Raw genomic sequence first — 22,822 nt, 5'->3', positions numbered from 1 at the left:
ATCGACATGGATTTTTCTGTGTTCGCTACACATAAGTATATGTTCTCGAAACGCTCCATAGGACAGTGGTCACCGCCCCCTCGACCCGGGTCCCTCCCGTCCCCTGCCTCGCCCCTTACATCACAGAACACTTCTGCTCTGCTGTCTGCTTCATTTCCGTGAAGGTGGCCTGGGCTTTTTCTTTTATGGTGTCCAAGTCCATGTTCTGGAGATTCTGGAGCTGCCCGAGAATAGAATCCTTGTCCTCTTCCTCCTCCTGGTCTTCGTCTACCATTTTCCGGAGATCTTCGGGCAAATCCACGTCATCTCCAGCCATCTGGATTTGGTTCTCATCCATTTCACTCTGTGCAAAAAACACAAACGCGGAACTCGAGAAACCACGCGGAAGCAACCGAGCCACCGAACGAACAGTAAAAGCAGCAGGAAGACCCTCCGCTGGGGATGAATGACGCGAATGGCACGCTCGGCTGTGTCTCCGCGGAGCCTGGGCTCGGTAGCAATCGTGGGGGCTGGTGGGGGGGGGGGCTGGTCGCCGCGCCCCTCCCTCTTTCGCTGCAACTTGGGCCGATCACGCGTCCCACAGCAGCGGTCCCCGGGCCCCTCAGCATCAGCACCATCTAGGAACCTGTTAGAAAGCCAAACTCGGGGGCCCCGCCCCAGACCCCCCCCCCCCCCCCGAATCAGGAGCTCTTGGGTGGAGCCCAGCCTTGCGGGTTTTAAGAAGTCCTCCTTGTCCTGCGGTGCCAGCAAAGCCCGAGAATCACAGACCGACTCGTAGACTCTGCCTCAGGGCGGCTTTGCGAATTTAAGCAGTCTGTGACTCAGTGGCCCTGGCTGTTCCCACCCTGGAGGGTGGGGGCTGGGCTCACCGCGGCCTGACCCGGCTCCGTCACCGTAGCAACTTCTGCTTGACCTTTGACCCTTCCCCCTCTTCTACTGGGCACAGAATCACGTCAAATTCAACCTTCCCCCCTTCGCACCCGGAAGTATGTCTGCCACATAGCCCTTGGTTATTAAGTGAATCGGCTGTGTCACGGCTGGTACTCACATCCTATTGTGCGACCGTCACAGTTTGCCTTACATGGTTCCTTTTGTGACTCCACGAGGGGCCGTTCTGCAGCGACGTACAGTGCGTGCCCCCCCCCCTCCCGGTCGTAGACATTCCTTTACCCCTTTGGCTGTGGGGCCTTTGTGTCTTAAGTAGAGAGAAAAATCCAAAGACGAAGTTTCCCTGGGAAGGGTGAGGGTACTTTCTATGCCCAGATGGCTGTATCCGATGATTTCTGAGATCAGGTTGTAACAGGAGGCACACAGGGCGCCAGGGGCCCAGAAGATTACAGAGCATTAGAAAAGCGAAGGATGGGAAAGAGCTCAGCAGATTTTGGGGCTCTCCCACCTTGTCGGGCGGTGACCAAAGGGCATGCAAATTCACACAAAGATGAAATGATCGCTTAGGTCTTTTTTTTTTAAAGGATATCTCTCTTTATTTGAGAGAGAGAGCGAGACAGCGTGAGCAAGTGGGGGAGGGGCAGAGAAAGAGAGAGGGAGAGAGTCCCAAGCAGGCTCTGCACCGTCGGTGCGTAGAGCCCGACGCGGGGCTCGAACTCACGAACCGCAAGATTGTGACCCGAGCCGACCTCAAGAGTCAGACGCTTCACCGAGCCACCCAGGCGCCCCACGAACGCTTAGTCTTCATCAGACCTCACCGATGTGATTTTAGAAAGATTTTGACACCTGCAGCTTTCCCGGATGGCGTGAAGGTCAACACCTGCAGGAGACTATGAATTCCCCTCGCCTGGGTGCTGAGAATAAACGACTGTAAACAGACATCGGTTGTCTCCGGGTACAAAGAGCGAGCCAGAGTGAGGTGTATGCTCTGTGCTCCATCGGTAAAGTGGATTTCCTGGGCCTTCTCCAGCTCTAGGGCCCCGTGGCTCCCTCCGAGTTCCTTCTTCTGGTGGGTCTCTGGGCAGAGAGACGGCAAGCCGGGTTTGCAGAGACGCTTGAGAGGCTGACTTGGGGTGCAGAAAGGACGTGCCCTTTGGGGGTACACCCTGAAGTCCTCTGGGAAGAGCTGCTCTAGGCCTCAGCCTCCCAAGGGCGAGAAGCCTCTCCCTGCACTTGGCCAGGCCTTGGCCCCTCAAAGCGCTTAATGGATTAATTAGTTCCTCGTCAAACTGTTGTGGGGATTAATTAGTTAGTTAATCCGCAGGGGCTCCCAGCCAGTCCTCCATTTCTATTTATTTTTTATTTACCTACTCTAGAAGTTGCCTTTCTTGCTAATTACCCTCTGGGCATTTTTTGCGGGGAGGAGAGGAAAGGCAGGACTTCAGCCTGGCCGTTCTCAGTTCGTGGAAATGCACGACCTCTCCCCTCTCTTACGCACCCCGAAATAAAATAGAGTGATTTGAAAAGGCTTTCCTGGGAATGCTGGCACCCCCCCCCCCCCGCCCCTCTGGTTGGGAATGAGATCTCTGTGGATGTCACCAGAGTCAAAACTGGCTGGAGAAGCCGCTGTGGCCTGGAGGGACAGGTAGCTAGAGGGACCAAAGCGGGGTGGGCTGGCCAGTGGGTGCTCAGAGAGCCGGCCCGTGCATGAGGGTGGTGTTCCCTGCCTTCCTTTCACCCGGCGACTTCGTCATGCTGCCTCGGGGGGGAAGCTTTGGAACAGATTTTCCTTCAGGGAGGACTTTCAGGTTTATTCTCTCTTCATTCCTCTTGCCTGGGGCAGGCCAAGCAGTGGCGTTCGACTTTGCCTCACAACGATTGGCACCTTCTACCAAAGCGTTTCTCAAAGTGGGGTCTCCAGGCCAGCAGCCTCGGCACCGGGACCTTGTTAGAAATGTACACCCCCTGGGGCGCCTGGGTGGCTCAGTCGGTTAAGCGTCGTACTTCGGCTCATGATCTCGCGGTGCGTGAGTTCGAGCCCCGCATTGGGCTCTCTGCTGTCAGCACAGAGCCCACTTTGGATCCTCTGTCCCCCTGTCTCTGCACCTCCCAAACTCGCTCGCTCTCTCTCTCTCAAAAATAAAGAACCATTGAAAAAAAGAAAGAGAGAAATGCACATCTCAAGCCTCACCCAGACCCGCTGTGGGGGCGGGCCCAGCAATCTTCAACTTAGCAATTGCCCTCCCGGTGATTCTGGTGCATTGCTTAAGTTTAAGAACTCTCCTTCCCTTGAAGACAGGACTGTGACTCACTCATCTACACATCTCAGAACCTAGCAGAGTGTCTGGCATGTAGACACAGTAAATGTTTATTGGATGATTCAAGGTCAGGGACTACAACAGCGTTAACAATCCTTAAACGCACAGGTCTGCCTTGCCGTAAAGAGCTCTATTTTCATAGCTGCTGACTTGCCTTTCCACTCCGTTGGGCCAGTGTGCCGGGAGGTCCACTGTTGGCTTGAGAATCAGATTGCCTGAGCGTGAGGGTTACCACCACCACTTATAGGCTGTGTGACCTTGGGCACCTTACACAACCTCTCTGAGCTTTACTTTCTTATCTGTAAATTGGGATTCTATTATTTGCCTTAGAATTGTAGAGGATTAATTAGATGACATCTAAATTATTAAGCAGTCAACCGGGGGTGGCTATTCATAAACAGGATAACTCCCAGGGGTGGGCTGCAGATTCGCGTCGGATAACCGTGACTCCTGCCTATGGCGGTCAGCCTTATCAGAGCCCTTGCTCTCTTCGCACCTTCCCTCTGGCCTAGAAATGGCCCCCCGCTCTCGTTCCACAGTCACGTTCCTGGAAGGCTGGGCCTATTTGTTTCCCTTTCTGCACAATGTCTTCCGTTCTGGGAGAAAGCTGCCGGGCTTCTCACCCTTTGCCAGACCCATGGGAATGTGTGTGGGAGCCGGCGGGTGAGCACTGAAAGAGGTTCCAGGCTCACGACCAGCCCTCCGTTCCCCCCATCCCTGGCTCCGTCCCTCGCTGGGAACCTTGTGCCATCAGGTTCCCAGTACTGGACCTCATGCCCTCCTCATCAGGCTTAGCAGGACCCAGCCCAGGAGCTCACTGCACTCTCCGGGGCACAGGCCTGGTGAAGGGGCCTGAGAGGATCCAGAATACATTTAGGCCGGGAATTCGGGGTCCCGGGCAGCCCGAGTGTGGTCTAAAAGAGGGCCGTGGGCTCTGGGCGGGCCTGTCTCTTTGGCCCTAGAGACTTTTCACCCCATGTGAAAGAATGAAGTCCAAGGGACAGAGGGGAGCCCTCTAAAGCATGGCGCCCAAGGCGGGTGGCTCCGATTGTCCAGTCTAAAGGGAGTATTCGGTGTCGTCAACGGCTATCGTCACCATCCTTCTAGAAGGACAATGCTATTGACCGTCTATCGGCAGCACGGTTGCTTCAGGTGACGACTCCAGCCCTGGGATTGATTTCCTTGGGTAATCGACTAAGGGTAGGACAACCAGGTGGGGCCGGCAGGGGCTAGAGGACAAAACGAAGCCCTTGGGAACCAAGCCTGGGCCCCGGCCTCATTAGTGCTGGGTCCTAACCACGTGAGCTGGCCCCAGACCTAGGACAGGCCAAGGGCGAGGGTCCTGTGTGTGAAAAGGGGTCTCCTGTGGCGGAATGACACGATTCCCCCCACCGCGGCCACCTATGACAGTGAAAGACCTGGCTTCGAGTTCCTGCTTTGTCACTTGCCGGCCCCATGACCTTTCACAAGTCACCTTACCGCTTCCGATGCCCGGGGGAAGGGCCCTAGAGGATTACTGAGCAGATCGAAGGAGACGTGCCGTGACACGGTCCCCTAAGCTTCAAAGCCCTGGACGAGGGTGGCTGTGGTTATCAATATTTTTGAGAAAAAGGACAGTTTGCTCTCACAATCCCTGCTGAAAGGGTCCCCACGATAAACAAGGCACGGAAGGTGACGCAGAGCGGGGAGAGTATCGGCCCTGGAGAGAAAGATCCGGGCCGGAGCAAGCCATTAAGAAGAATAAATGAGGGGTGCCTGGGTGGCGCAGTCGGTTGAGCGTCCGACTTCAGCCAGGTCACGATCTCGCGGTCCGTGAGTTCGAGCCCCGCGTCGGGCTCTGGGCTGATGGCTCGGAGCCTGGAGCCTGTTTCCGATTCTGTGTCTGCCTCTCTCTCTGCCCCTCCCCCGTTCATGCTCTGTCTCTCTCTGTCCCAAAAATAAATAAACGTTGAAAAAAAAAATTTTTAAAAAAAGAAGAATAAATGAAATTTATACGGCGGCCCCTGTGCGGCCTTGTCTACTGGCCTAATGAACCTCCCTGATGACGCGGCCTTGTCTGTAATCCAAGCAACGAATGGCTTCCACAGACTTTCTGCTGCCCACTGACAAATCAGCCTGGGGAGACCAGGGATATTTTGACACATCAAGGAAAGGCAGTAATGCCTCCGCACACCCCCAGATGCAAGTTATAGACGGGATGAATCAGCTCCAGGCAGGGAAGGAGCCTGAGCCTGAGAACCACGGTGTGAACGAGTGAGCGAGCGAGTGCGTGAGTGAACCAGCCGACCATTAGGGGCCAGACAAGCTATACTTTACTCCCAGAGGTTCTGTCTCAGAGGTCTTCTCATTTCTAGAAATCTTATCAATTTGGGATATCGTTTAATGCAGTTAAAAGCTAATTATTTTTATGCCGGCTGGCCAGAAGCAGTTTTAATCTCTTGGTTTTTAACCAGATTTATAATCTTAATTGCCAGCGCTGAATGCCCCATTATTTAAATAGCCCCACACCCTGTGACTGATTTCTGACCTTTCCCTGAAGGCTCAGCACCACCCTGGATTCACGCTGCGCCCTAGATTTTGACAAACTGGCCTTCACCTTGTACCAAACTGGAGATACGTTGACAAACGATCGTATCTTCAACAGTTAATCGTCAAAAAGCTGAGCGTTCACCACATTTTTCCAATCTAGTCAATCAGGGGGCGCCTGGGTGGCCCAGTTGGTTAAGGGTCTGACTCCTGATTTTTGGCTCCCGTCATGATCTCACGGTTTGTGAGTTCGAGCCCCACGTCCAGCTGTGTGCTGTCCGTGTGGAGCCTGCCTGGGATTCATTCTCTCTGCCCCTCCTCCACTCACTTTCTCTCTCTCTCTCAAAATAAATAAATAAACATTAGAAAATAATCTAGTCAATCAAACCTGGATATATAGCAAATACCTGTTTGTTTGATTCTAGCCAGGTTTTATTTTGGTTTCGGTTTGTTTCTTTCTCTTTGGTCTACACAATTCCAAACAGCTAAGATTAATGGATTTCTTTGTCGAGTTGATCTAACACTAGACGTTTCCATCTCTGTGAGGACCACTGGCTGCCAGTCTTTACAAACCTCCTCTTACTGGCCTAGGTATGGGTAGAGGGGCTGTACTGGCTTCTAGGCAAGGAGACAGCCACCCCTCGTTCCTGTCCTGCCGGAACCTGAGACCCTGGGGGAGCGGGGTATAGATTAAAGAGCACAGCCAGTCCACAAACACCTCCATGGAAAATTAAAGTGAGCATGGCCTGCTTTGCCAAAGGTAAAGGGGTATTCGGGCCGGACCAGGAGGGAGGGAGGCGTGAGGCCCGGGGGGCCAGACTCTAGCAGACCCACTCGCTCATCCTTGTTCTGAGCATTTGCTGCTGAAGGTCAGAGCCAAGTGTATGTTCTATCCCTTAGAACAGTGGTTCTCAACCCTCCCTGGGCCACCGAATCCCGTGTGACTAGAAAAATGGCTAGCACCCACCCCCAGAGGATTGGCTCCAATGGTCCGTGGCAGGGGCTTTGACGATATCATTTGTTAAATAATTTTTTTAAATGCTTATTTTTGAGAGAGAGACAGAGGGCGAGTGGGGGAGGGGCAAAGAGAGAGGAAGACACAAAGGCAGACTCGGAAGCAGGCTCCAGGCTCCGAGCTGTCAGCACAGAGCCCGACGCGGGGCTGGAACCCACGAACCGAGATCATGACCTGAGCTGAAGTCAGATGTTTAACTGACCGAGCCACCCAGGTACTTCTAGGCGATATCATTTTTAAAACGTTTACCGGGTGATTCTCGTATCTGAGCAGCGTGGGGGATCTTGTCTGGGGTTTGCTAGCTGCTACGTCCGTTGCACCAACGTCTTCCCTCCTCAGCCACTTGCACAGAGGGTGTGGATCTGACTTCTTCGGTCGAAAGTGTGCACACATATAGGACCCATACGGAATGGGAATTTCTAGACACCAGCTGTGTGCGTCTTCCACTTCTATCCCTTACAAGGGCATTGCCGAGGGGCTCAAGGAGCTCCTAAAGGTCACCATCCAAGCCTCTCATTTTACAGAGGAGGAAACTGAGGTCCAGAGGGATAAAGAAACTTGCAGAAATGTCATTCAGCTGGTTAGGGGTTAGCAGCCTGCACTGCTGTGGCCGGTGGGGTCACATGGGCCTGGGGTCTTATCTTGCTTCGCCATTTACAGGCGGTGTGACCTTGGGAAACCCCTCTTCCTCTCCGCCCACCGCCCTCCCCACCAGGGCTCCCATCCGTGAAGGGGAAATAAATCTACCTCCCTTACAGGGGTGGGGGCTGTCAGGACCACCGGAGAATGCCGGCATGGCAGAGTGGGGTGTCCCACATTGCTGCTGTACCCATGTGTCCCCTGGCTCTTTCTCGCCTTCCCCATGCCCCCGCGGGACATTCAGTCCATGGCTCTTTCAAGGGCACGAGTAGACGGAGCAAACGGAGCTGGGACAGGATGGGGAGGAGAAGGAAGGGAGGGCCTCGATGGCCTCCAGCCCCGCCCCCAGAAACAGCTGCTAGGGAGCAGGGGGGGGTTTCCGTGTCTCAGACCCTGCTGGGCAGCCCAAGGACTCCGGATCTGGAGGAGGCGGACAAAGGAAGGTCCACAGAATCCTCTCTTTTTTTAAGAGGCAAATTTTAAATTCCGTTCCAAGGGAGCCTCCAACGTGACATTAGTCTAAAGATAAGTCCACCGATAGATTTTCTCCTATCTTCACCTTTATTCAAAATGAATGATGCCCTGAATAGAGCAGACCAACACCAGGTGTAACCAAATCATATAGCTCAGCAGGGGGCACAACATTATTTTTCAATGACTAACCTAGATTGACAATTCCGTTAATAGGATTAGGGTTCATTGTGGAACTGTTTTCTCTTATTAATTTGGCTTGACTTACATATACATTTTGAATTGGCTAGGGAGAGGGGCGCATTTGTTTTTAGAAAGCATCGTGTGGCTTTCTTTCAAACGCGTTACTTCCTCTCTTTGCAGACGTGTGGCATTTGAATTATAACACAGACTTTGTACTTTATACAGTTAGAATGTCTAACCCAGACTTGTTCTTTTCAGGAAGACTTATTTTTAATGTAACTCTTACAGCAGATAAATTCTTTCTGCTGTTTTCGATACTTGGTTCTCTGTATTTTTTTCCCCCTTGTTCCCAATAACATCCGGCTTTCGGCAAACATTTCGTGTGTGTAGGTGTGTGTGCACGCGCAATTTCTACACGGCAGGCACCGTGCGAGGCGCTGCGGACAGAGAGGAACAGCTCAGCCCCTTTGTTAAAGGGCACACAGTCCAGCAGGGGGGACTACCCAGGGTGGTAAGATCACGTAAGAGACGTGCACTCGGGGATGATGGGAGCGCGACAGGAAGGGCAGTGGGGAGAAGAGGGTCACAGAAGTTTCTAGAAGAAGTGGCACTAAGACCAAAGTCTTACACGGGAAGGAAAGGGGTTGTGGAGAGCAGAGTGGAGGGAGCAAAGCAGGAGGAAAGTCCAGTCCGAGCAGGGAGTTGCAAGAGACGAGACCGGAAAGACAGGAGCCACTTAATGGCCTACAGGGCAAGGGATTGGGACTTGATTCTCGGAAGTTAGGATAAGGCTTTTTTTTTTTTTTAACCAGGGGAGAAACAGGGTCAGATCTGCATCTTGGAAACCTCACTCTGCCATTTTGAGGGGAAGAGCCACTGGTGAGCTGTTGTAGTTAGAGAGGTGAGAAATGCTGGGGCGCCTGGGTGGTTCAGTCGGTTGAGTGTCCGACTCTTGGTTTTGGCTCGGGTCGTGGTCTGGCGGTTGGTGGGTTTGAGCCTCGCATCGGGCTCAGTGCTGACAGAGTGGAGCCTGCTTGGGATTCTCTGTCTCCCTCTCTCTCTCTCTGCCCCCTCCCACTTATGCTGTCTCTCTGACTGTCTCAAAATAAAAAGAAAGAAGAAAGGACGAGGCCTGCCCTTGGGGATGAGCTGAACCTGGGGAATTGGCTGGAAGTGGGGGGCGGGGGGTGGCGAGGGGGGCGTCGGTGGAGATGGGGCCTCCAGGAGGAGCAGCTCTGGGGGAGAGCTCGCTGGTCTGTTCTGGATATGAGCCACGGGCAGACGCGGCAGTGAAATGTAGAGACAAGAGGTAGGCTGCAGGAATGGCTTTGAGAGTCGTCCCACACAGACAGCTGGTCGCTGAAGGCCACAGCAAGACGCCGTCCCCTGGCCAGAGTGTGCGGATTCAGTGGGAAAAAGAGCAGACCTGGAATCTTCCAAAACCGGGGTTGGAGGGGGGGGGGGCGGCAGACAGGGGAAGGCTAAGCCACGAAGAAGACACAGGAGAAACAGTTGCAGCGCAAGGCCTGGAAGCTGAGGAGAGAGAGGGCTTCCGGAGGAAGCGCTGGCCGAGGCGGCAGGAAGGGAAGAGAAACACAGAGGTGTCCCGAGAAAACGGTAGAGCCGCCTGCTGCGTCCAGACAGGCTACCCAGCATCCGAAGGAGGAAGGTTTCAGCGGAGCTGTGGGAACCAGTGACTCGGGGAAGGTACCTAGAAAGGACTGTTTGCTCAGCAGGTGCTAGCTGCTTGTTTTCCTTGGGAGAGATTTGCCCTTCTTCCTAAAGGAGAGACAACAGACATGGAAAAAGGACACCCCCTGAAGATACAGGACAGGGGGTGATCAGCCAAGCGAGACCCAAACCTAACGTGAGCATCATGGATTCCTGTGGGCGCCAGGAGTCCTCGGGGTACCTGTGATTTGAAAGCCGGAGGACGTGTCCACAGGGTGCACACGCGGGCAGTTTCTTATGAATACCTCGGATTCCTGCAGTTTGATCACTGCACTTATTTGCTTCTGTGATTCCTGCAATCATCGTCCAGGGCGCCGGGGTGGCTCAGTGGGTTCAGCGTCCGACTTCGGCTCAGGTCACGATCTCACATCTCATGAGATCGAGCCCCGCGTCGGGCTCTGTGCTGACAGCTCGGAGCCTGGAGCCTGTTTCAGATTCTGTGTCTCCCTCTCTCCCTCTGCCCCCTGTCCCACTCACTCTCTGTCCCTCTCTCTGAGAAATAAATAAACATTAAAAAAGTAATAATAATAAAAGGGGTCGTCCCAAGACCCGGGCGCAATAAATGGCATTGTCATTAGCAGTGACCGATGAGCTGGGAGAGGAGGCTTTTTACTGTGCCCTGGGGGGCTGGGCCCACATTCCTCCTTTTCCCAGTCCACATTTCCTCCCCCCACCAGTCAGCAATCAGTGAAACTCTTTCACGGGAAACGCCAGCCAAATAGTTGCTTTAGAAAATACGGTTCTAATTCCAAAATGTGACATAGTTATCCTCATTAGATCTGACAGCTCCCGGGAAGACATTTTCCTCAAATCTGCTCTCCGTTGGGCCTTGGTGAGGGGAAGGGCCCAGAACCGCCTCCTGCTGGCTGTGTGACTCCTGTGCCGGTGACCCTGGGGAATTGTGAATGAGGCACCCAGGGGGCATCCCTCGTTAGCTGCAAGACCTAGTGAATGTATCCAGCTCCCCGTGGACCGCTAATACCATTAGAATGGCTGCTTACCCAATATGGACTTTATAAGACAACACGGGGCTTAGCAGTCTGCACCTCGAGGGGAGGGAAAGGTTGTTATTAGGAGCTCAGGAAGGTCCTGGTGCCTCTTGCTTTCTGCCCAGCACTGCTTTCTTGTTGGACGGTTGTGTTCGTTCTCAAGGCCACCCTCCCGGGCGGAGATACGGTTTCGAGACGGTGGAGGGAGCATGGGACACAGAGAGCACTGGGTAGAAGAATCAGGAGGCTGGAGGTCTGTGTGGCACAGTAAGAGGTGTGACCTTGGGCAAGTCCCTTGATTTAAATGAGCTTTATGATTATGCAGTGACATGGGCTTTTTCAGATATGTGAAAAATAAGTTTAATGAAAATAGAAATACCATTCAGACACTGGGGTCAAGGAGCCGAGTACCAGGGGCGGTCCAGGAGCCCACACCTGCTCCAGAAGGAGAGCTTGGACAGGCGGGAGGTGTCCCACACCCGGAGGTTATGGCTGATTGTTAACAACAATGAGTAAAATCCTACAATTGGTAGGATTTGTCCTTACCAATGTCTTTTGATGACCTTTTTTTACAGTCGCCATGCCCTGCCTTCCATCCCTAGGACTTATAACTGGGAAGTTTGTACCCTTTGACCACCCTCACCCATTTCACCCGCCCCACCCCCACCTCCGCCCACCTCTGGCAACCACCAATCTCTTCTCTGTATGAGTTCTTCTTTTTTTTTTTTTTTAGTTTTATTTAAAAAAATTTTTAATGTTTGTTCATTTTTCAGAGAGGCAGAGAGAGATAGTGCAAGCAGGGGAGGGGCAGAGAGAGAGGGAGACACAGAATCGGAAGCAGGCTCCAGGCTCCCAGCTGTCAGCACAGAGCCCGACGCAGGGCTCGAACTCATGAACTGCGAGATCATGACCTGACTGAGTCACTCAGGCGCCCTCGAGTTCTTCTTTTTTTAAAAGATTCCACATACAAGTGAGATCATACAGTACTGTCTTTGTCTGACTTATTTCACTTAGGATAACACCCTCCAGGCCTATCTATGTGGTTGTAAATGGAAAGATTTACATTTTTTAGAGCTGAATGATATATATGTACACACACACACACACACACACACACACACAGCAGGATGGCTGGTTTTAATTCAGTACTCGGATAAGTAATTAATTAAGTGAAGTAATCAAGATGCCAAGCCCCACGAAGAGGATGTACATAACGATTAGGGGGTCTGTTGCCCCATCTCTAGCCTGGCAGCTCCTGGCCGGGCCTCCCCTGCGGCTCCAAGGGTGTGGCGCTGGCCACCGGCCCCTCATTCCTTTCCCTGGGTCACTGGACACACTGCCGTGGCCTGGAGATTTCCCAATCACAGCGATGCCCGTGGGCACTGCCGGAGGTTCCAGAGCCTCCTTGCTCCTCATGGGAACATCCAGGAGATAAAGACCTGAAACTTCAAGCCCCATTATGGTTTTGGGTGGCATTCTAAAGGTTCCGGGAGTCCTTCTGCACAATCAAGGAACACCTAAGAGTTACATCCAGCTCCAAATATAGAGCAGCCCGGGCCCCTCCAGATAAGTTGGCCTGGTCCGGTAGGAGAATCCAAGCGTGGCTTTCAAGGCCCAGGGAAGGACTGCCTCCCACAGTGGTCATTTCCCCGACGTCAGGGCTGAATATTCCAATGCCTTCTCCTCGCCCTCAGTCACTGGCATTTCAAAATCCCTCTCCATCCTGCTGACCGTGGAGACGGCTAAACACCAGTTTGTCTTCCGGCTCTCTGTCCTGGCGCACCGCGGGAGGATCCCGCTGCTCGGACACTCCCCTCCCAGCCTGTCCCCACACGGGGCCCCTCACGGGCGCTTGCCACCTCCTGTTTTGTGACAGCTGCTCCTTGGAGAGCCCACCAGGCCCTTCCAGGGGCGCCAGCACAGCAACCGCTTCACAATACAATGCACAATCTGGTCCTTAGTAGCAACCGAATAGACTCCCCCCGCCCCAAAAAAAGTTCACGTCCATACATTTATTTCTGTCCCCACCGCCAGAGACCCTGCTACAACCCACAGACCGCGCAGAAGAACTGATCAGAGCGGCGGGGCCGGTCCCTGCGGCTGCGCGCGCGCGCGCGCGCTGCGTTAGGGACACCAGGGGGCGCGCGGGGCCCGGCTCCTGTCACCAAAGGATTGGCCGCTCTGCACGGACAGGAAGCTGCCGGCCAGGGGCTGATCTCAGCCTGGCAAACGCGTCTGTCCCCCAGCGCTCCCTTCTAACCCTGGGCAGGGGATCAGGTCCAGAAGGTCCGCTGCGCCCCGAGCCCGGATGGGGCGGGTGCGAGGGGAACGTGTGACCTGTAACAGCCACGGGAGACGGAGGGGGTGTCCAAGGGTGGGGCTGGACTTCACGGGGTAAGGTGCCGCATCGACGTGGGGGCGTTTGTCACACCTGGCGACAACGGGACAAAGCGGAAGAGGAGAGCGGCGGGGTTGTAGGATACACTTTCTATTGATTACTGTTTTATGGGCAGTGTAATTGGGTTGGAATTTCCACGTGCTGTGCGAAAAGCAGGCAATTGTCCTGCTGGTATTTTTAGCATTTTTTCACACCACAGGCCTATCCTCGCAACGTCGTGCAGCATCAGTCCATTTTCACAAAATGCAGCCATAATATCAAAGAGGCCCAGGGAGGCCCTCATCCGAAAGCAAACTGCAGGGAAAGAGTAAGTGTGGAACGCTTTCAAGGGATATTCTCATCTATTTCTTCAGATTGTATTTGGAATTTAGTAGCGGCTCCCAGGTCCCGGGTGAAGCCATCAGACGACCCAGGAGGGGGAGAGGCCGGGTGTCTGCCGGGCTTTGGGTGGGATTCACTGAACTCCTGAGCAGTACAGGCCGCCCCCAAAGCCTTCACGCAGGTTTAAGCCACAAAACTGCGCTTAAACTTTGGGGACACCTTGAACGCTGAGAGTAGCGATCGCAGAGACCTTGGGGGGGCCAGAGGGAGCTGTGCTCAAACCCTTTCGTAAGGCACGCTTTTTTCGTGGCTGAGAGGCCGACGTTCCCATCCCGGTTCCGTCGGTCAGTAGCTGTGGGTTTTTGCCAAGCTACCTGATCCCCCCCCCCCCGGGGCCGCAGTTCCCTCATGTCTAAAAAGAGACAGTGACATTAGATTCTTAGGTGAGCTCAAAGGTCTTTCTCGGGGTCGAAGAAAAAAAATCAGGTGGGGTCTCACACACATTATACATTTGAAGCAGCTATGGGAAAGGGGGATATATGAGCCTTGGTAAACCACGCAATGAAAGATCCTGGGCTCCACTGTTGACAATTTCTTGACTTCTTCTCGCTCCCGCATCCCACCCCCAGCTGGTTTCAGGGAGTAGAAGCCTGTGCAGATATAGTCACTGCCGTTCCCCTGGGCCTGATTCTCTCCAGAGAGGATATGAACGTGCACATTTCGTGGCTTATAATTCTGTCCTCTTTTTATAGCTTTTGTTGGGAGAGGCTCTTGTCCCAAGGGATAGCGTGACTCAGGGATCTGGGAATTATTTTTTCTTTGAAGACCGTCAGGGCCATGCTGCTGAGCCTCGCGTGAGGTGCTCATCCCTGAGGCTCTGGAAATGAGCAAGGCCGTTGAGACCTCCGTGGGGAGAAAACAAGCAGAAGCTCAGATTCTTGACCTCGAGTTGTTGCACCGTTTGCACATATCAGTGTGCTTCCGCGAGGTCTTTGAGACCCCCAGCTCTTATTAGGAAGACATAAGACTTCTGGGCATAGAGATAATTACAGCGAAATAAGAGCTGTCCTCTGTTGAGCTCTTTCCATTAGGCAGGTGGCCGTACGAGGTCCTTTACGCGATGTTAGCTCAGACAAAGACTTTGTGAAGCAGGTGTCATTGTCTCCATTTTACAGATGAGGAAACTGAGGCCCAGATATTTTAAAAAGCCATCTGAGTTGCACCGGACTTAAAACCCGGTTCTCCTCAAGACGGCCAGTGCTGTCCCTGGAGCTTTGGATAATCCACTAGACAATGGGAGCGGCGGGGACCGTGTCTAGTGCCCCACTCTTCCAAGATGCAAGCACAACGCAAAAAAGCATGAGGCCGGAATCAGGGAGGCAAAAAGCAAAGACGTACTTTTCAAAATTCGATGGTTGCTGTGAAAATGTTTAAATCTCACTGTGACTTTTCCTTCCCTCTGTGAGAGCAGAACATGGTTCCTAGGGCATCTAAGGGGCCAGTCTCCCCCACGAGTTGGGGCTAAATTTAACTCTTGGGTGACTTCAGCACTGACCTTGCAGGGACAGCCAAGCTCTCTCTCCCCCTTCGATTAGTGCTTGTAGCTTCTGAAGTCAGCTTTCGGGGGACCCGCAGGGGACCCATGGGAGCCGTGCATCTGAGCCTGCCGTAACATGGCCACACATTCTCTTCCCATCCGTAAACCAGGACTTGACCAGAATCTACAGGTGTTCGTTCTCACCGCCAGCACCGAGATGGATAGACGCCTAGTGCGGGGTGATGACATCACCTCCATAAAGAAGGAACAGACCGTTCCTTTGAAATACAGGCAGAATATGGTAGAAGGTCTTGGGCTCTGCCTTTCCTGCCTGTGTGGCCTTTGGCAGGACGGACTGACGTTCTCCATGATTCTGCTCCCTCTACCATAAAACGGAGGTGATAATAGAACCACCCCAGAGGACTGTTCGAGGATTAAATGGGTTGATATGCACGCAGCCCATAGAACATTATCATGTGACACATTATTTTGTATTATCAAATACCAGCGATATTAAATACCAGTGATGATTTCCTCCTTGTGTATTTACACAGAGAAGTTCTATAATCTTTACATAAATTTACATAAAAATAGCCTTTGTGGCTTTTAGCTCCATTTGGTTGAGACAAAATGGACGTTTATGGAGGTGAAATGATTGGAATCTACTTTTCATGAACTCCAAGTTCAACGCTCCTTCACGACATCAAACACCTCAACGAAGACAAACAAATGTGTGTGTGTGTGTGTGTGTGTGTGTGTGTTCATGAATGTGACCCTTTGCCGATAATCAAACATTCTCCATGTGCTAGTATCTCAGAAATTATTGGATGCTTACTGTGTATAGAGCGTCTCACCTTTGGGAGCCTGTACTTTTCTCTGAGATGGACTCTGAGGCATGCCCTCTCTGCCTTTTTTTGTGTGAATGCGGCATCTCTTTCCATCCTAAAAGTAAAAGAATAGAACAAGCCATCAAAGGATAGACAGGGCTACGGACATTCCCACCAGACGCGGAGATAAACCTTCCTACGCCCCCAAACATCTGCCTCTCTTTCTATCATCGTTCTACTGTCATAACTCACTGCAGACCCCTAAATCCCAACGGCAGCTTGGTTCTGGGAATCTCTTTAGGATGCAGCCCAGAGAGGGGCAGAGTGGTTATGCCTAGTGTATGGTTGACCTCAAGGTGCTGCTCTAGATACGACCTGGGACCACGAACATCAGAATCACCTGAGTGCCTGTTAAGAATGCAGCTTCCTGGGTCTGATCTCACACTGACTCCTCAGAATCCCTGGGGGCGCAGATGAGGGGAATGTATGTTTTCAACAAGCTCCCTGAATGATCCTTCTTCAAGTGAAAACAGCGTCGCAGAATCCTGGGCTGGGGGGTCCTTAGAGGCACGTGGGATTTAGGGATCTATAGAAAGCCATTTCCCTTCATTGTCACCCCTTCTGGACCCCAATTTTTGTACAGCGTTCCCTTCCCTGTTTGGAAGGAGGCCTCCCCAAATAAGGTAGGGTAGATTTCCACAATGCTCCGGGGACCACCTACTTGGACTTGGGATTGTGCTGGTTTGAAATGGACTTCCTTGCTCAGGATGACCTCGACAGAAGCAGCCAGTTTGGGGGATGTCTCCAAAGCTCACAGTGACTGCCTCCCCTCCCAGCTGCCCAGAGACGGGCATCACTAGGGGCTAGATTTATACGCCGGCCCTGCTCTCTGACCGTATTGAATTGGCCCAAGCTGAGTAAGTGAAATCTTTTCTCCGGGATCTCTGGGACTGAGAAAGACACATTCGCAGTGTGGCTGGAACAGGTGAACTTGGAGGCCGTGGGCCACCATTGTCCCCAGTCCACCCGGTCTGGGTGGCCCAGGGGGAGCTGACCACTGAGAAGAAAGAACAGAGCAGCCAGGCAGCCACAGGGGCAACGGCAGGAGCCAGGAAAGAGCTCGTGGCTGGCTTCCCACCTCATTCTGGTTCCTAGGTTAGGCCCGTGTGAGGCCTGGCGGGGTAAGGCATTATTTGCACGAAAAGGAATTCTGTTTTCCTTTTCAGGTGGCTAAATTGGCTTCTCTTTCTTCCCTTCACGTCTGGAAATCATCTTAACCATCACACAGAAGGCGGCCTGAAGGAGGGGCTGATCTGAAGCCATCCGATTAAATGACTGACCACCGGGCCCTGGGCGCAGGCCCTCCCTGAGCTCACTGCCCGTCTCCAAAGGTCGGGCCCAGGGTGGGCACCCGACAACACAGGCTTCCGTATTCTGCCTTTGGAGGGGGAAACAGGATAAGTGACTTGCCCGAGAGATCCGCGAGCCGGGGCTTGGGCAGAAGCAGATCTTTTCTCCCCAGTATTTCACTATGAAAAATTTCAAGCGTACGGAAAAGTCGAAAGCGTTTTACGGCGAAACGCGCATATTCGCCATCTATAGTCTACAGTTAGCATCTTACTATACGTGTTTTATTACATACTCATCCCTGTCTCTACCCGGTCATTTACCCATTTTATTTTTTGGTACATTTCAAAGCTGTAGACGTCGGTACTCTTTCCTGCAAACACTTCAGCACGCAATGCCGTTAACTACAGCTATGCATTTGTTGGTAGTTCTTTTTTTTTTTCCTTTAAGTAAAATTTGTCTACAATTAAGTGCACAGACCTTGATTGCTGGTGAATTTTATGTGGCAACTTGACTCGAGACACAAGGTGCCCAGATTAAACGTGGTTTCTGGGGGTGTCTGGGAGGGTGTTTCCAAAAGAGATCAGCACTCGAATTGATGGACTGAATAAAGCAGATTGGCCCTCCTTGGCGTGGGGGGGGCGGATAGCATCCAATCCATGGAGGGCTTGACTAAAACGAAAAGGCAGAGGAAGGGAGAGTTCTCTCCTTCTCCGTCCGTCTGCTTGGGCCGAGATCTCAATCTTCTCCTGCCCTTGATTAGGACTTACACCATCAGAGTTTGGAACTTTCCCAGTCCTCCCAGCAACTTTCCCAGGCCTCCAGCTTGCAGACAGCAGATGGTGGGACTTCTCAGCCTCTGTAATCACGTGAGCCAATCCTGATAATCAATCTCACGTACCCGCATATACCTGTGTGTGTATGTGTATGTATATTTCTCCTGTTGGTTCCGTTTCTGTGTGTAACCCAAGCCCCTATTAAGACATGAAAAACATTACTATCACCTGAGAAATTTCTCTCATCCCCAGCGAATACCTGCTCCCCAGTCACTGTCCTTTATCCACCACAGATTGGTTTTGCCTGTTCTAGAACTTTTTATAAATGGAGCCATATACTATGCCTTCTTTGGCAGAGCATAAAAAACTTTTGAGATCCATCCAGGTGGTGGTATTTAGCGGTGGATTGTTCCTTTTCATTCCTGAGTGCATTTGTCCTATATGAATATGTCATGTTTGTTTATTCATTCTCCCGTGAACGGACTTGCAGTTTGGCCAACATTTGGTATTGTGTCTTCTTAATTTTAGCCATTCTGGTGTGTGTCGTGGTACTTTAGTGTGATTTTCATTTTCATTTTCATGATGACTAATGAGATCAGGTGGGGTTTTTTTTTTTTATGTACTATTTGGCCATTTGTGAATCTTTGTGAAGTGTTTGTTCTTTTGCCCATTTTGTTTTGTTTTTATTACTGAGTTGTAGAAATTTTTTTTTTTTAATTTTTTTTTTCAACGTTTATTTATTTTTGGGACAGAGAGAGACAGAGCATGAACGGGGGAGGGGCAGAGAGAGAGGGAGACACAGAATCGGAAACAGGCTCCAGGCTCTGAGCCATCAGCCCAGAGCCCGACGCGGGGCTCAAACTCCCGGACCGCGAGATCGTGACCTGGCTGAAGTCGGACGCTTAACCGACTGCGCCACCCAGGCGCCCCAAGAAATTCTTTATGTATTCTCGATTCCAGTCCTCTGTCAGATACGTTTTGCAAATATTTTCTCTCCGTCTGTGACTTGCCTATAAATATTTTCTTAATGGGGTCTTTTGATGTACAAGAATTTTCAATTTTGATAAAGCCCACATCATTTTAAAATTTTATGGCTATTGCTTTCAGAGTCCTGTTTAAGAAATCTTTGCCTACTTTCAAGTTGCAAAGATATTGTTTTTCTCCTAAGTGCTTTATGATTTTAGCTGTTATATTTAGTTCTGTGATGCCTATCAAAGTTCGAGTAACAAATGGTCGCACAGAGATGACCGTACCACAACAAAGGTAAAGGGACATTTTACTATTGAGAGAGATGGTGGGGGGTTGCGGGGGGTAAATGGACTGTTGTTGCGTTCTAGGTGATGATGCTATTGAAAACTCAAGAAACAGGGGCGCCTGGGTGGCTCAGTCGGTTGGGTGTCCGACTTCGGTTCAGGTCATGATCTCACAGTCTGTGAGTTCAAGCCCCGTGTCGGGCTCTGTGCTGACAGCTCAGAGCCTGCAGCCTGCTTCGGATTCTGTGTCTCCCTCCCTCTCTCTCCGCCTCTCCCCTGCTCATGCTCTGTCTCTCTCTATCTCAAAAATAAATGTAAAAATTTTAAAAAAGAAAAAAAAAAAGAAAACTCAAGCAACAGACCGGAAGCCGTGCCTCTTGCCAGAGGGAAGCAGGCTGGCCCCATTGGCCTGCTACCATTTCTTAAACTGGGCGACTACATAAATGGATGATATTCACACACACACACACACAGCCACGTAGTTGGCAAATAACCCAACCCACGGGATTGACCACACCATTCGGGCATTCTGGCCTTTTCTCTATCCAGATAACTTAGGGACACCGGGACATGAGTTAACACACAAATGCCGAGTCTGTGACCAGGCCTGTTGCTTGGACGTCTTAAATGATTATTTCCATGATCAGATGTCTAGTCTAAGTTTCTGACAGGTTGCTTTGTATTAGCTCACTTGAGCTGAGAACATTAGGTGCGACTGTTCTACTTCTGTTTCTTCATTATCCTTGTGTCATGTTTGTCTGTCTCCACACACCCCCACCCCCCCAACCCCCCACCCCCCGCCGCAGGCGAATCTAGCCTACACTCTAGGGATGCTTTTCTTTGGTCTGAGCTTCATCTCAGTGCCAACACCGTGGTGGCAGTGGCGTTTATTATTATTTCTTTGACTTTAATTAACTGCAGAGCCCAGCATAATACATTCTAGGTAGCTTATAAGCTACGATTTCTTTCAAAAAAGAATTCAGTAGACAAGGTTTCCATTAAATGTAGGCCTTTAGGGGCGCCTGGGTGGCTCAGTCAGTTAAGCGTCCCACTTCGGCTCAGTTCATGATCTCACGGTCCGTGAGTTCGAGCCCCGCGTCGGGCTCCGTGCTGACAGCTCGGAGCCTGGAGCCTGCTTCCGATTCTGTGTCTCCCTCTCTCTGCCCCTCCCCTGCTCACACTCTCTTTCTCTCTCTCAAAAATAAACATTAAAAATAATAATAAATAAATGTACGCCTTTGTCCTTGTTAGTCAGGTTCCTCTAAGTCATTAACCTTTCACCTATAATCACCTTAGCAAAAGGACTTAGGCAACTATTACGTAAGGGATCGTTAGCAAAAGGGCCAGGATGGCAGCAAGAGATACTCTTATTAAATGAGAAATTCTTTTTTTTTTTTTTTTTTAAATAGGCTCCATGCCCGATGTGGGGGCTTGAACTCACGACCCCGAGATCGAGAGTTGCATGCTCAACTGACTGAGCCAGCCAGGCGCCTGAGAAATACTTTCACTAAATACTTTTTTTTTAAAAAAATGGGCATTTAACTTCAAGCTCGGGCTTTAATTCTTTGTTGTTATTAAGAGTCTTAAATGGATTCTACCTTAAATTCTAAAAAAATTACATACAGATTATGCTTAAAGACCAGTCTGCAGCAGTGAAAAATTGGTGGTGGGATTCACATTCCGTAACGCCCAGCTAAAATGTTACTGATGTTTTATTTTTACTTTTTTATTTTTATTTTATATAGCCAGGGGAATGCCACGTTCTGGAGGTACATGGCTGAAGTATTTAGGGGTAAAGCATCATGATGTTGGCAATTTACTTTAAAAATGGTTCTGTCTAGGGGCACCTGGGTGGCTCAGTCGGTTGAGCGCCCGACTTCGGCTCAGGTCATGATCTCACAGTCTGTGATTCGAGCCTTGCGTCAGGCTCTGTGCTGACAGCTCAGAGCCTGGAGCCTGCTTCGGCTTCTGTGTCTCCCTCTCTCTCTGTCCCTCTCCCACTTGCGCTCTGTCTCTCTCTGTCTCTCAAAAGATAAACATTAAAAGCATTCAAAAATTAAAAACACCAAAACCATTAAAAAATGGTTCTATCCATCCAACTAATCATCTATAAGCAAATATAACAAAATGTTAACTGTTGACCTTTTTCAGAGGTTTATACGGATATTCATCATTCTGGTCTACTTTTCTGTAGCTTTAAAATCTTCATGATAAACAGTCCGCAAAATCACCCACAGTCTTTGGGAAGCCAAGTCTTAGGACATAATCACCATGTTGTGCTTTCTAGCGTTTAAAAAAAGATTAAAAAAAAAAAGATTGTGCTGCGTGTGCCTCTTCCAGGAGCAAAGCTTTCTTACAGTTTGAAAGCTTTCTACGCGCTGGGAGGGCGAGTTTGGGCAAGACCGTAGAGACAGGCTCACAGTTCGTCATCTGAGCACTTTGGCTGAGGCTAATTAAAACGAACCTTGACCAGAGCAAATGTTAAGCCGCTTTAAGAACGACACATAGATTCATTTATTATTGTTCACTGCCATCCCTACCGGTAGGACACAGTAACCGCTGAGGCTGGGAAATCGGTCCCCGAAAAGAACATTCCTTCCTAAGGCTAGAGGCAAACAGCACGAGAAAAGGCGTCTAAAAAAGCAAAGACAAAGAAACCGGGGAGCCCGAAGAAGGTATGGCCAGAATTCATCGCTTTAGGCTCTTAAAGGGAAACGAAGCCACGCGTACTCACTTCTCCTCAATCATTTGCTTTTGGTACTCCTCATATTCCTCTCTAGTCATGCCTTGAGCTGCTGCAGGATCAGAGGTCCCTCCTTCTTCTTTTTTTTCTTCAGACCCGCCACCAAATCCTAAGTTCTTTACCTGGTTGCTGATCATAGTTTTCATAAAGAAAGCCATCGTTTCTGCTCCAGAAAAATCAAGCCAAAACTCAGGCAGAACCCGAAGGCAAACGAACAAGCAAACGAAGACAAAACTCTCCAAATCTCAACGACGGCAACACGTTCAAGAGCGAGGGACTCTGCACAGCCTCATCTGCCCAAGGGCATGATGGCAGGGAAGAGCGGTACTCGGGCGGTAAGCTGGATTAAAGAGATGAACTCCTTAATACAGGGAGGCAGATGGTTCAGATTACTAAAGCACACCATCGGATGCAACCGACCACTTTCTGAATTAATACACGAGGCTAATTCCAGAAGCAAAAAAAAAAAATCTTTCACGCTATCTACCCATTTCTCAATTTGAAATCATTGAGCGCAGCAGGGCTTGGGCGAGAGTCTCGTTCCGATTAATCAGAGGTGACCGATGACGCGCTTGCAATGGAATTTCCAAATTCCAACCCCGGAGCACCACATCCTGTTGAAAACGGAGTTGGGTGAGACTCAAAACCCAAAATGCTTCATTAAGCAAAAATAATCCTTTGATCCGTCATTTTATCTCTTTGGACTCTAAGTACTATGCAAGGATTTGCCTTTTGGTTTGCCTGAATTCTGTGCTGCCTCGGTGGTTACCGGGTCCCATACAGAAACACCCAGGTGAGGCGAGTCTAAAGGGCGAGTGGGCGGGTCCTTCACTGGAAGGAAGACCCTGGACATCACCTTA

The 22,822-nt window shown here is 50.9% G+C and overlaps 1 protein-coding gene across 1 annotated transcript; it reads right to left on the bottom strand.

Annotated features, from left to right (window-relative positions):
- Nucleotides 1–115: 115 nt before the first annotated feature.
- Nucleotides 116–22,120, bottom strand: CPLX4 (complexin 4). The gene is made up of 3 exons (XM_047086450.1): nucleotides 21,954–22,120; nucleotides 15,871–15,958; nucleotides 116–343 (listed from the first exon to the last, which is right to left on the bottom strand). Exons 1-3 carry the CDS (start codon nucleotides 22,118–22,120, stop codon nucleotides 116–118), a joined length of 483 nt encoding a protein of 160 aa, XP_046942406.1.
- Nucleotides 22,121–22,822: the final 702 nt, after the last annotated feature.

The sequence above is a fragment of the Lynx rufus genome, unplaced genomic scaffold (assembly GCF_022079265.1).
Source record: "Lynx rufus isolate CCGP_SWC_20201006 ecotype Redwood Valley unplaced genomic scaffold, mLynRuf1.p SCAF_20, whole genome shotgun sequence".
NCBI lineage: Eukaryota > Metazoa > Chordata > Mammalia > Carnivora > Felidae > Lynx > Lynx rufus.
This window is presented reverse-complemented; position numbering and strand designations above follow the sequence as displayed.

What these genes read in the sequence shown, in the direction of transcription:
- CPLX4 (XM_047086450.1), bottom strand. Translation starts at nt 22,120, where the DNA reads ATGGCTTTCTTTATGAAAACTATGATCAGCAACCAGGTAAAGAACTTA. An exon ending in AAGCAAATGATTGAGGAGAA is followed by an intron (nt 15,959 to 21,953) that starts GTGAGTACGCGT and finishes TTTTACTTTTAG; the next exon opens with GATGGAAAGAGATGCCGCAT. An exon ending in AAAAGTACAGGCTCCCAAAG is followed by an intron (nt 344 to 15,870) that starts GTGAGACGCTCT and finishes TTTTTTGCACAG; the next exon opens with AGTGAAATGGATGAGAACCA.